At 34.0% G+C, this 14,334-nt stretch overlaps 1 protein-coding gene across 1 annotated transcript in view; it reads left to right on the top strand.

The window, feature by feature from the left end:
• The window catches only part of LOC100374444 (disco-interacting protein 2 homolog C-like), an 81,219-nt gene that overhangs the window by 34,386 nt on the left and 32,499 nt on the right, over positions 1–14,334 (top strand). The window contains exons 16-17 of the mRNA XM_085496021.1: positions 3,807–3,926; positions 13,429–13,543. Of these exons, the coding sequence (XP_085352147.1) occupies positions 3,807–3,926; positions 13,429–13,543 (235 nt within the window). The remainder of the gene's footprint in view (positions 1–3,806; positions 3,927–13,428; positions 13,544–14,334) is intronic.

Raw genomic sequence — 14,334 nt, 5'->3', positions numbered from 1 at the left:
CTCATTGTGAAAAAATTAGTGGAAACATTTCTCATTGTGAAATAATGAATTGAAACATCTCTCATTGTGAAAGAATGAGTGGAAACTTCTCTCATTGTGAAAGAATAAGGGCAAACATCTCTCATTGTGAAATAATGAGTGGAAACATCTCTCATTGTGAAAGAATGAGTGGAAACATATCTCATTGTGAAATAATGAGTGGAAACATCTCTCATTGTGAAATAATGAGTGGAAACATCTCTCATTGTGAAATAATGAGTGGAAACATCTCTCATTGTGAAAGAATGAGGGCAAACATCTCTCATTGTGAAATAATGAGTGGAAACATCTCTCATTGTGAAATAATGAGTGGAAACTTCTCTCATTGTGAAAGAATGAGTGGAAACTTCTCTCATTGTGAAAGAATGAGTGGAAACTTCTCTCATTGTGAAAGAATGAGTGGAAACATCTCTCATTGTGAAATAATGAGTGGAAACATCTCTCATTGTGAAAGAATGAGTGGAAACTTCTCTCATTGTGAAAGAATGAGGGCAAACATCTCTCATTGTGAAATAATGAATGGAAACATCTCTCATTGTGAAATAATGAGTGGAAACATCTCTCATTGTGAAATAATGAGTGGAAACATCTCTCATTGTGAAATAATGAATGGAAACATCTCTTATTGTGAAAGAATGAGGGCAAACATCTCTCATTGTGAAATAATGAGTGGAAACATCTCTCATTGTGAAATAATGAGTGGAAACATCTCTCATTGTGAAAGAATGAGGGCAAACATCTCTCATTGTGAAATAATGAGTGGAAACATCTCTCATTGTGAAATAATGAGTGGAAACATCTCTCATTGTGAAAGAATGAGTGGAAACTTCTCTCATTGTGAAAGAATGAGGGCAAACATCTCTCATTGTGAAAGAATGAGTGGAAACATCTCTCATTGTGAAATAATGAGTGGAAACATCTCTCATTGTGAAATAATGAGTGGAAACATCTCTCATTGTGAAAAAAATTAGTGGAAACATCTCTCATTGTGAAAGAATGAGTGGAAATATCCCTCATTGTGAAAGAATGAGTGGAAACATCTGTCATTGTGAAAAAAATTAGTGGAAACATCTCTCATTGTGAAAGAATGAGTGGAAACATCTCTCATTGTGAAAGAATGAGTGGAAACATCTCTCATTGTGAAAGAATGAGTGGAAACATATCTCATTGTGAAATAATGAGTGGAAACATCTCTCATTGTGAAAGAATGAGTGGAAACATATCTCATTGTGAAATAATGAATGGAAACATCTCTCATTGTGAAATAATGAGTGGAAACATCTCTCATTGTGAAAGAATGAGTGGAAACATCTCTCATTGTGAAACAAATTAGTGGAAACATCTCTCATTGTGAAAGAATGAGTGGAAACATCTCTCATTGTGAAATAATGAGTGAAAACATCTCTCATTGTGAAATAATGAGTGGAAACATCTCTCATTGTGAAATAATGAGTGGAAACATCTCTCATTGTGAAAAAAATTAGTGGAAACATCTCTCATTGTGAAAGAATGAGTGGAAATATCCCTCATTGCGAAAGAATGAGTGGAAACATCTGTCATTGTGAAAAAAATTAGTGGAAACATCTCTCATTGTGAAAGAATGAGTGGAAACATCTCTCATTGTGAAAGAATGAGTGGAAACATCTCTCATTGTGAAAGAATGAGTGGAAACATATCTCATTGTGAAATAATGAGTGGAAACATCTCTCATTGTGAAATAATGAGTGGAAACATCTCATTGTGAAAGAATGAGTGGAAACATCTCATTGTGAAAGAATGAGTGGAAACATATCTCATTGTGAAATAATGAGTGGAAACATCTCTCATTGTGAAATAATGAGTGGAAACATCTCTCATTGTGAAATAATGAGTGGAAACATCTCTCATTGTGAAAAAAATTAGTGGAAACATCTCTCATTGTGAAAGAATGAGTGGAAATATCCCTCATTGCGAAAGAATGAGTGGAAACATCTGTCATTGTGAAAAAAATTAGTGGAAACATCTCTCATTGTGAAAGAATGAGTGGAAACATCTCTCATTGTGAAAGAATGAGTGGAAACATCTCTCATTGTGAAAGAATGAGTGGAAACATCTCTCATTGTGAAAGAATGAGTGGAAACATCTCTCATTGTGAAAGAATGAGTGGAAACATCTCTCATTGTGAAAGAATGAGTGGAAACATATCTCATTGTGAAATAATGAGTGGAAACATCTCTCATTGTGAAAGAATGAGTGGAAACATATCTCATTGTGAAATAATGAATGGAAACATCTCTTATTGTGAAATAATGAGTGGAAACATCTCTCATTGTGAAAGAATGAGTGGAAACATCTCTCATTGTGAAACAAATTAGTGGAAACATCTCTCATTGTGAAAGAATGAGTGGAAACATCTCTCATTGTGAAATAATGAGTGGAAACATCTCTCATTGTGAAATAATGAGTGGAAACATCTCTCATTGTGAAATAATGAGTGGAAACATATCTCATTGTGAAAAAAATTAGTGGAAACATCTCTCATTGTGAAAGAATGAGTGGAAATATCCCTCATTGCGAAAGAATGAGTGGAAACATCTGTCATTGTGAAAAAAATTAGTGGAAACATCTCTCATTGTGAAAGAATGAGTGGAAACATCTCTCATTGTGAAAGAATGAGTGGAAACATCTCTCATTGTGAAAGAATGAGTGGAAACATATCTCATTGTGAAATAATGAGTGGAAACATCTCTCATTGTGAAATAATGAGTGGAAACATCTCATTGTGAAAGAATGAGTGGAAACATCTCATTGTGAAAGAATGAGTGGAAACATATCTCATTGTGAAATAATGAGTGGAAACATCTCTCATTGTGAAATAATGAGTGGAAACATCTCTCATTGTGAAATAATGAGTGGAAACATCTCTCATTGTGAAAAAAATTAGTGGAAACATCTCTCATTGTGAAAGAATGAGTGGAAATATCCCTCATTGCGAAAGAATGAGTGGAAACATCTGTCATTGTGAAAAAAATTAGTGGAAACATCTCTCATTGTGAAAGAATGAGTGGAAACATCTCTCATTGTGAAAGAATGAGTGGAAACATCTCTCATTGTGAAAGAATGAGTGGAAACATATCTCATTGTGAAATAATGAGTGGAAACATCTCTCATTGTGAAATAATGAGTGGAAACATCTCATTGTGAAAGAATGAGTGGAAACATCTCTCATTGTGAAAGAATGAGTGGAAACATATCTCATTGTGAAATAATGAGTGGAAACATCTCTCATTGTGAAATAATGAAGGGAAACTATTTACCTCATGATAGAATGACCTGAAATGGCCCATCTTGTAAAAGAACAGCCTGAATGAGCTCACCCTGGTGACATTTGTTTTGAAGTCCCCATTCAGGCAGTCTTAAAACAAGGTCCTGATCGAGGGATTTATCGCCGTGCATTTGTCCTTCTATGTTTCCACACCAGTAACTTTGCCTGAACCAATCATGTCCAAACTCACACATACATCAAGCATGTCCAATGTATTCTATAATTCAATTCAAGATGGCTGAATTCATCAGAATAAATCGGTTTCTGCCATTACCAAACCAGATCTCAGTCATACATTAACAGATTTCATTCAAACGTACATTGAATATTATAGGATGTGTTGTATTGGTTTTATTATTTGTTTATATATGGTTTTTAGAGTATTGTGTTTTATCTGATGCCTGTAAATGTGCCTTTGGTTATTCTTGAAATAAATTAAGTAAATATATTTCTATGGTTACAGCATCGGTAGCTGTGGTGAAGTCACGTGATATGCATTGGGGTCTAGTTGCACAAAAAGAACACAAAGATGTGAACCTATCATCATTAAGAATGCTTCTAGTGGCAGATGGAGCAAATCCATGTAAGTAAAAATATTATTAAATATCTTAATTTACATAATGGTAAATTTTTCCCGGTAACTGCATATTTGTGTTTGGTAAATAACATTATTTCTGTAGAAACTGTATTGTGTCTAAAAATACTTTTGTTTCTAGATAAATTAAGTTTGTATAGAAAATATTGTTTTGTTTCGATAATAGGGAATAAAAGACGATATGCTGCCCATTATAACTTAGAATGGGGATTATTGCAATTATTATACAAGAAAATATCCTCATCCTGTAATAATGGTCTGTGTAGATCCTTTATTAAACTTATGTTTTGACCTCTGTGCTTCCGTGCGTGCATGCGTCTGGCCAGGCCTGTATCTTAGAAATGCCTGGACCAATCAAACTTCACACATACATCATACATGATATTATACATATGCACATCAATTTGTTTCACGATCTGATTCAGAATGGCTGACTAGTAGCCATTTTGTTTTAATGAATGGGCTTCTACAGCCATATCTCTGACATGCTTTGACTGATTATGTTCAAATTTTATATATTCATTATATATGTATTCAAAATGGCTGATTTTGTTAGTCCCTGCGCCTGAAAAGGGGACTTTATAATTCAGGTTATGTCCATTTTTCAGTCTCCAACATTTTCTCAGAAATTCTACAGCAGATATCAGTGAAACTTGGCAGGTTGATGAACAAGTCTCTGCTGAGTATGCACGTAATTTTTTTTCCAGATCTGAAAATCCCAAGTGGGTCTTTTTCACGATTTTCATCAAAAATTATCTCTCCCGGCAACATTGACAGAACGTCTGCACATGCTCAGAATAAATTAATTACTGTAAAATACTTTATCTTTGCTTGCAACATTTTTTTGCTATTTTCACTGAAGGAATGTTTCAGTTAAAATAAAATCCAGCGAATATACCCTTTTCTTATATTTTACAGTCAACTTGTCAAAAATCAATGAAAATAAATTCAATACAAAACACCCAGAAAAAGTCTTTTCAGCGAATGATAATCCAGCTGAAATAAAATATTTTACAGTAGATTAGATCTGTGAGTAAGGCTGCTGTTATTACGGCACGTGATTTCTCCATTGCGTGCAATTTATCATAGTACTGTTTATATATGTGTTCTGTTCGGCTCAGTGGTCTCATTCACTCGTTACTAGAAGAACTAGTAACTTTATTTGATTTCAAGAACTTCAAGAAGGCGGCATAAGAGACGTGTTTGCAAAGGTAAGTTCTCCAGTTTCAACAAAATTGAATGTATATTGGGGTACGATTGGTGTACATTCCGTGACGTATGGACGTGAATATTATGATGATTGCCAGCTTTATATTCTTGTGAAAAGCCAAAAAAGCAAACAATTGTCTCCAATCTCCGAAACTAGTTCGTAAACTGTCAAATTATTGTACATGGGGACATAGTTTTCAACTAAATCGTTATCCGGTCTTTTGCTTGTGTCGCGATTTCCGACATGTCCCTGTGTCGATCAATTTATTCATTATATAATAGTAGGTTGCCTATGATTATATTCGTATTTTTAGCTCCGCTGTCGACTTTGTCGAGCGGAGCTTATCATATGAGTGATTGTCCGTCGTCGTCCGTGTCAATGTTTTACTTTTTCGACTTCTTCTTGAAAACTACAAGCCTGAATGCCTTGGGTAGACCTCTCTTAGGTTTGTTCATTTCATGTTGATATCTTCAATTTTCTAATTTTGGTGAATATTTTTGTCATTTTTGGTAAAAAGTGATATTTTCGACTTCTTGTTAAAAACCACAAGTCCAATTGCTTTGATACTACATATATAGGTACTACATGTGGACCTCTCTCAGATTGTTCGTTTCGTGATGATATCTTCAATTCTCTAATTTTGGTGAATATTTTTGTAATTTTTGGTAAAAAGTGATATTTTCGACTTCTTGTTAAAAACCGCAAGTTTGATTGCTTTGATATTACATATATAGGTACTACATGTGGACCTCTCTCAGATTTGTTCATTTTGTGATGATATCTTCAATTCTCTAATTTTGGTGAATATTTTTGTAATTTTTGGTAAAAAGTGATATTTTCGACTTCTTGTTAAAAACCGCAAGTGCAATTGCTTTGATATTACATATATAGGTACTACATGTGGACCTCTCTCAGATTTGTTCATTTTGTAATGATATCTTTAATTCTCTAATTTTGGTAAATATTTTTGTCATTTTTGGTAAAAAGTGATATTTTCGACTTCTTGTTAAAAACCGCAAGTCCAATTGCTTTGATACTACATATATAGGTACTACATGTGGACCTCTCTCAGATTTGTTCATTTCGTGATGATATCTTCAATTCTCTAATTTTGGTGAATATTTTTGTTATTTTTGGTAAAAAGTGATATTTTCGACCTTTTGTTAAAAACCGCAAGTTCAATTGCTTTGATATTACATATATAAGTACTACATGTGGACCTCTCTCAGATTTGTTCATTTTGTGATGATATCTTCAATTCTCTAATTTTGGTGAATATTTTTGTAATTTTTGGTAAAAAGTGATATTTTCGACTTCTTGTTAAAAACCAATAGTTCAATTGCTTTGATATTACATATATAGATACTACATGTAGACCTTTTTCAGATTTGTTCATTTTGTGATGATATCTTCAGTTCTCTAATTTTGGTGAATATTTTTGTCATTTTTGGTAAAAAGTGATATTTTCGACTTCTTGTTGAAAACTGTAAGTTCGATTGCTTTGATATTACATATACAGTAAAACCTGTCAAAACCGACCCCTGGATAAACCGACCTACTGTCAGAACCGACCGATTTATGTAGTCCCGAAATTTCTCCATAGACGCCTATGTTAAAACAACCTGTGAAATCCGACCACTGTCTACTCCGAACACCGACCGCATTGATCGGCCCCAAGTCCAATATTCACACTGAATACATCGACCATCCGACCAGTTGCACCACGTCCGCTGTCTAGTAATCCGGTCTGCCCGACCTAAAAAGTGTGCATTGTGTTGAATTTACCGTGAACGTCACAGAAACAATATCAAATCTCACACTACAAGTAACGTCCCGTGTAAAACAATAGCAACTGATTAAGTTTTTCACACCACACGCCATCGCATCACGTGATGTCTGGACAGTGTAATGACCCCGGATATAAACAAATGATCAGGGTCATCAACTTCAATTGCGGTGAAGCACACTGCATTATCACTTCTTCAACGATCAAAACATTGAGTTTTCTTCTTTCCATAACGATTCTGATCGACAATTTTGTGCTTTCGAATGTTTCCGTAAAGGGGGCTTCAAGATTGAAATTTATGATGACGAAGAAGCAGACGATGACAAAAAATTCGGAAACCTTATTTAGCATGTTGCAGAGCCGCAAACACAGTGTAGCGTTGTAGAATACCTCCACTTTGATGAACGTATACCGACTGAAGCAATGTATGACGGCGAGTGGGAGCAACAGATTGTTGAGAATTTTATTGCAGACAAAGAAAACCATGAATCTACAGACAACGATGACAACGACAGTCAAATTATTGACCCCCACGATGACCGTGACTTGACGCATGGCGATGTGCTAGACATGTTGACAAGATTACAAAACTTCGCAATAAACAAAGACTCCAGCTACTTGACAGATATCCAAAATTTCATAATTCGAACGAACAAAATCGTTGAAAAAAGATGTTCTTTAAAGCGGTGAAAACTTGATGATTTTTTTACATCGTAATTTGATTCATTGACTTAACAGCAAAATCAACTGTCTGCATAAATTATAATAATTACATGTAGCTCACGTGAACTTACGTTGTGATGTCATTCAAAATGGACGCCTTCAGTTACGATACGCGATACTTACCCGGTCTGTTCCAACAGTTATTTTAATGTTTATTGATTTCATGTACATACCATAATATTCTTGTCTTGTTTGGTAAATTATTTTATTGAAACAATACAATAAATGTAAATACATGTATAATCACCGGAGGCAAACTCCGGTGTCTTTCATTTGTCCCGTGTTTACAGCACATGTAATTGTTGTTTCAATCGAAGTTATGCCCACCCTGAATAAACCGACTCCCTCTGAAAACCGACCATAGATCCCAGTCCCAGTCATGGTCGGTTTTGACAGGTTTTACTGTATATGTATTACATGTGGACCTCTCTCAGATTTGTTCATTTTGTGATGATATCTTCAATTCTCTAATTAATTTACTTTGGTGAATATTTTTGTAATTTTTGGTAAAAAGTGATATTTTCGACTTCTTGTTAAAAACTGTAAGTCCGATTGCTTTGATACTATTCATATTGTTCATTTTCTAATGATGTCTTCAGTTCTTTAATTGTAATGTGCACTGCTAACAGCGGAGCTATCTCAGCCGATAGGCTGCTTGTTTATGTTGTGAGCATTAAACTGTTAGTTGTAATGAAGATTTTGCCGATCTCCTGCGATTCAACATGGCGGATTACAGTGACAACACGTGTATGGACGGTCAGTCGAGTCGTCTGCAACGAACCATGAAATCGCCCGGCATTTTTTTGGCAGTTTTTTTTTTTAATATTTTGGATATTTCATTCACTCCTGACGCCTAAAAGAGTCAAATTTATATTTTACCGTAGTCATTGACACCTATTCAAGAGTATGATGTTTATTGTGAATAGCCTGAATGGGTAAGCTTCGTTTCGACAACGAGCTGTTATTTCTGTGAACAATGTTAAATTATTCTTTGAAAGCCCAGTTTATTTTTTGAAAACAACTAATTTTTGGATTAAAAAAAAAATCATGCCGTTTTCCCCGTCAAAATCAAAGCATAAGGATCTTGCTACAACATCGGTGAATCTCTACAGTACCTTGTTGCGTTCACCACAAGGTCACTGAACCGTCATTAACATATTTAAATGAGCCACGTGTAAATGGAAACATGGCGAATATTGTATGGTATCGAGCATTTACATTCGACCGAAATCATTCGTTTACGATGAAATTAAGTTGAATATTACTTCCAATTCATAAAAATTCAACGAATTAATGTTTTGTGCGTTATTATAATCATTACTGAATAATACAACAATTGCAATACTTCGAAAACAAGTAAGTTATTCACTTGCGAAACACAGAATGACCAGATTGTGCTACCGTGATCATTCGCTACCGGTACTAACCACTAAGCAATGTATTCATGTTTGTATTTATTCGAAACTTCTTTTAGAACATACTTTACTTTTCGTTATCAACAAAATTATAAAAAAATAATGCATATTACATTTTGTGATTTTTTTGGGGGGGGGGATTCAATTCCAACATTTCGCAGTGCCTATGAACCAAAGGCCTTTCATTCTTCTCTGAGTGTGACACCTAAACCAGAGGTGTTATGGTGTATAAACTGGCACTAAATGAAAAGGCTGTTGAACCTTATTCAAATGTATAAGTACATGTTATTATGTATTTCATTATGAAAACTGACTAAATTAAATGTGATCTTATTTTTAATTGTTTGAACAGAATGATTTATATCTGTAATGACGTTTCATCCAATATTAATTGTGCAATTGTTAAAATGCCTACCTGCACATTTATTGTTTTTGTTTCTGAAATAGACATTTGTAAAAAAAAAAAAAAAAAAATCATGCTTGATGTAGCCCCTTTTCTGTTATGTTTTCAACTTCTTCCAAAGTAAAACTGGCGAAGGCATGTAATTGCCATACAATCATCAACTGTGGGAAAACTTGTATGTTATTGAAAATCTTTATTTTGTTGTCTGTGAATTAATATAATATTTGAAATGGCGTAATGGTGCAAAATATCCTCAAACAATCGGTCTTCTGGTGGCACTAGACTGCGCATTTATGCACAGTCAGTATCCCAATGCACGATCTCAGCTTACTAAGTGATGATGGTGGTTGAAATGGAAAACTGAATACAAAAATCCACTAACATCTCAAACGAATTTCCGTCTGCTGTGAATGCATGTTTCGTTGCATCAAATAAATAACCCAATTTTATAATAGAAGTTTGCGATCTTGTGCCATACAGGGTCAAGTGATTGAGCAATAAAAAACATGGTACCAATGATCTGAAATTTCAGGAGTGCTCGCTGAAGGTTTATCAATCCTGCGTATTGTCTTGTTCTTTTGCAATCCTGCATTTCAGTTACTAGAATTCATACTAAAAAAAATAGTTTCTGTTTTTCTTCTAATAATTCGGCCTTTCTCAAAAACAAATATTTTTCCATGGTCGAAATGCAAGAAGAATACAAAACTACTGTGATTGCATAGCGATACATGTAGGACCATTGTCAATTAGTTCGCCTGATCAACACAGCGTTATACATAGGACTGATATTGAATCACGGAGAGTAAAATCTTGTGATACTAATCTCTAGAACGACTCAGATTGGTACAATCTTGGACAATACTCATTTTAAACTTTTTTTGTTTTTTTACAGTGGTGCTGCTTCAATTTCGCAAGGCAATTTTTTCTGGGTTCCTACAACATGGAGTGTCAGGGACTTCATTGAAATGTTGTACACAAATTTCATAAAATCCTGAATATATCTAGAAGTGAAAATTAAATGGTTTACAGTATTTTATACCCATTAATAATGATTGAAATGCAATAATATCACTGCACTAAAAAGACTTCGAACAATTACTGTTACTTCTCCATTGAAGGTTATGAGCAGACCAACCTTTATCACTACTGGCTTTCTTAATTATTACATGTACTTGCTCTGAAAACATAGCTTTTACAATTGTTTAAATTAACAGATGTTGTTCTATGTACAATGAATACATTTTAAATAATAAACCTTACTGTGTTAACAAATTGTATTTGACAACATGAGAATGATTCTGATGCCCAGTGGTGATGTTGAAACAAAGCCAGGTTCTGGTAATATACTAAGACTTGATTAACAAAGAGGTCATGTACATCAAGGGTCACTCAGATTTATGAATGCAGTTTCTTGAGCAAGTATACATGTATGACAAATAATTTTGTTGCACTTGTGTACTCTGAGATTCTGAACATGGGTCAGTGGAAGTTTTTAGTTGTCAGTACAAAACTAGATTATGGGAAATCACTTTATGATGAGTTGTAACCACAAAGAGTACATATTTATTCACCTGTTTGCAGATGTTCCTTGTACTACCTGTACTTTATAATCAAATAACGGGGACTGTGACATTTCATGTCATGCTTTAATAAATGCTGTTCCAGAGCAATATCTCTCAATACTCGTTTGACGATCAGATACAAATGTCAATCATTTTAATGTTAAACAGTCATCATAATCATATTCCTGACATGTTTATACTCCAGCTATATTACTATAAACAAAACTATATATCTTAAATTTGATACCTAATGAGGACTGTGCCATGCATGGCTTGTTTCTATAATAATGTTCTTTGTAGATCTCTTATTTCTATAATAATGGTCTTTGTGGATCCTTTATTTCTATAATAGTGGTCTGTGTAGATCCTTTATTTCTATAATAATGGCCTTTGTAGATCCTTTATTTCTATAATAGTGGTCTGTGTAGATCCTTTATTTCTATAATAATGGCCTTTGTAGATCCTTTATTTCTATAATAACGGTCTTTGTAGATCCTTTATTTCTATAATAATGGTCTGTGTAGATCCTTTATTTCTATAATAACGGTCTTTGTAGATCCTTTATTTCTATAATAGTGGTCTGTGTAGATCCTTTATTTCTATGATAATGGTCTTTGTAGATCCTTTGTTTCTACAATAATGGTCTATGTATATCCTTTATTTCTATAATAATGGTATGTGTAGATCCTTTATTTCTATAATAATGGTCTGTGTAGATCCTTTATTTCTATAATAACGGTCTTTGTAGATCCTTTATTTCTATAATAGTGGTCTTTGTAGATCCTGTATTTCTATAATAGTGGTCTGTGTAGATCCTTTATTTCTATAATAACGGTCTTTGTAGATCCTTTATTTCTATAATAATGGTCTATGTAGCTCCTTTATTTCTATAATAGTGGTCTGTGTAGATCCTTTATTTCTATAATAATGTTCTTTGTAGATCTCTTATTTCTATAATAATGGTCTGTGTATATCCTTTATTTCTATAATAATGGTCTTTGTAGATCCTTTATTTCTATAATAGTGGTCTGTGTAGATCCTTTATTTCTATAATAATGGCCTTTGTAGATCCTTTATTTCTATAATAACGGTCTTTGTAGATCCTTTATTTCTATAATAATGGTCTATGTAGATCCTTTATTTCTATAATAGTGGTCTGTGTAGATCCTTTATTTCTATAATAATGGTCTTTGTAGATCCTTTATTTCTATAATAGTGGTCTGTGTAGATCCTTTATTTCTATAATAATGGTCTTTGTAGATCCTTTATTTCTATAATAGTGGTCTGTGTAGATCCTTTATTTCTATAATAATGGCCTTTGTAGATCCTTTATTTCTATAATAATAGTCTGTGTAGATCCTTTATTTCTATAATAATGGTCTTTGTAGATCCTTTATTTCTATAATAGTGGTCTGTGTAGATCCTTTATTTCTATAATAATGGTCTTTGTAGATCCTTTAGTTCTATAATAGTGGTCTGTGTAGATCCTTTATTTCTTTAATAATGGTCTTTGTAGATCCTTTATTTCTATAATAGTGGTCTGTGTAGATCCTTTATTTCTATAATAATGGCCTTTGTAGATCCTTTATTTCTATAATAATGGTCTGTGTAGATCCTTTATTTCTATAATAATGGTCTTTGTAGATCCTTTATTTCTATAATAGTGGTCTGTGTAGATCCTTTATTTCTATAATAATGGTCTTTGTAGATCCTTTAGTTCTATAATAGTGGTCTGTGTAGATCCTTTATTTCTTTAATAATGGTCTTTGTAGATCCTTTATTTCTATAATAGTGGTCTGTGTAGATCCTTTATTTCTATAATAATGTTCTTTGTAGATCCTTTATTTCTATAATAGTGGTCTGTGTAGATCCTTTATTTCTATAATAGTGGTCTGTGTAGATCCTTTATTTCTATAATAATGTTCTTTGTAGATCCTTTATTTCTATAATAATATCCCAAAATCACAAATTGTAAATATGTGCAGCCGTAAGCTTGAGAAGAAATAAATCACCCTTGTCATTGGTGAGTCGGGAATTGCTCACAAGCTAATTGTATGCAAAAAAAAACAGGTGATTTTTGGATGAAAGTGACCTCAGGGTCTTACCATGAAAAGAAACATAACAAGTTTCTTGTTTAAATGATTCTTACAAATGTGGGCAAACAGTGGATTTAACTGGTTTATGTGTCATCTTGTGGTACAGATTGGCCAATGAGAATGTGCTGTGCTCAGTATTATATTTCAGATTACTGTTACTGTGACTGGAAAATACTCTAATATTGTTTTGAAATATTGCATTTGACTTTTACATTGAATTTAATAAAAACTTAATTTTAGAGTTTCTGTGCAGGTGTTGTTTCTGATTACTAGGTATGTTCTGTTTTTCCACCAGGGTCCTTGTCTTCCTGTGATGCATTCTTAAATACTTTCCAGAGTAAAGGGTTGAAACCAGAGGCCATATGTCCCTGTGCTGGATCTACAGAGGCAATGTCCATTGCTGTCAGGAGGTAAATTATTTTAGTTACCTCTGCATATGGATCTGCCTGTTAAATTAATGCAATGTCTGAATAAAAGTGGTTACAAAATTATAGTAATGTGTTTCTAATGAGATGCGATAGTTTGCATTGTTAACCTCTACAAACTGTTCTTTTATCAAGATTAATGGCATAGATTAACACTGCTACACTATTAGAAACTAATTTTATTTCACGGGAGACAACTTTTCCTGAAATCATAAAATGTTGTTACAGTGTAAATTTGTCTGGGATCTAACAAACATGAAGTGTGACTTTTGCAAAATTATCAAGTCGTGAACATTTATAGCAGCACAAATGTACCTGGCATACACACTGTACCTGGCATACACACTGTTGTACCTGGCATACACACTGTACATGTACCTGGCATACACACTGTACCTGGCATACACACTGTACCTGGCATACACACTGTACCTGGCATACACACTGTACCTGGCATACACACTGTACCTGGCATACACTCTGTACCTGACATATACACTGTACCTGGCATACACACTGTACCTGGCATACACACTGTACCTGGCATACACACTGTACCTGGCATACACACTGTACCTGGCATACACTCTGTACCTGACATATACACTGTACCTGGCATACACACTGTACCTGGCATACACACTGTACCTGGCATACACACTGTACCTGGCATACACACTGTACCTGGCATGCACACTGTACCTGGCATACACACTGTACCTGGCATACACACTGTACTTGGCATACACACTGTACCCGGCATACACACTGTACCC

Source organism: Saccoglossus kowalevskii, chromosome 22 (genome assembly GCF_978046115.1).
Source record: "Saccoglossus kowalevskii chromosome 22, keSacKowa6.1, whole genome shotgun sequence".
NCBI lineage: Eukaryota > Metazoa > Hemichordata > Enteropneusta > Harrimaniidae > Saccoglossus > Saccoglossus kowalevskii.
Note: the sequence above shows the minus strand (reverse complement) of the source record. Positions and strands in the feature narration are given on the sequence as shown.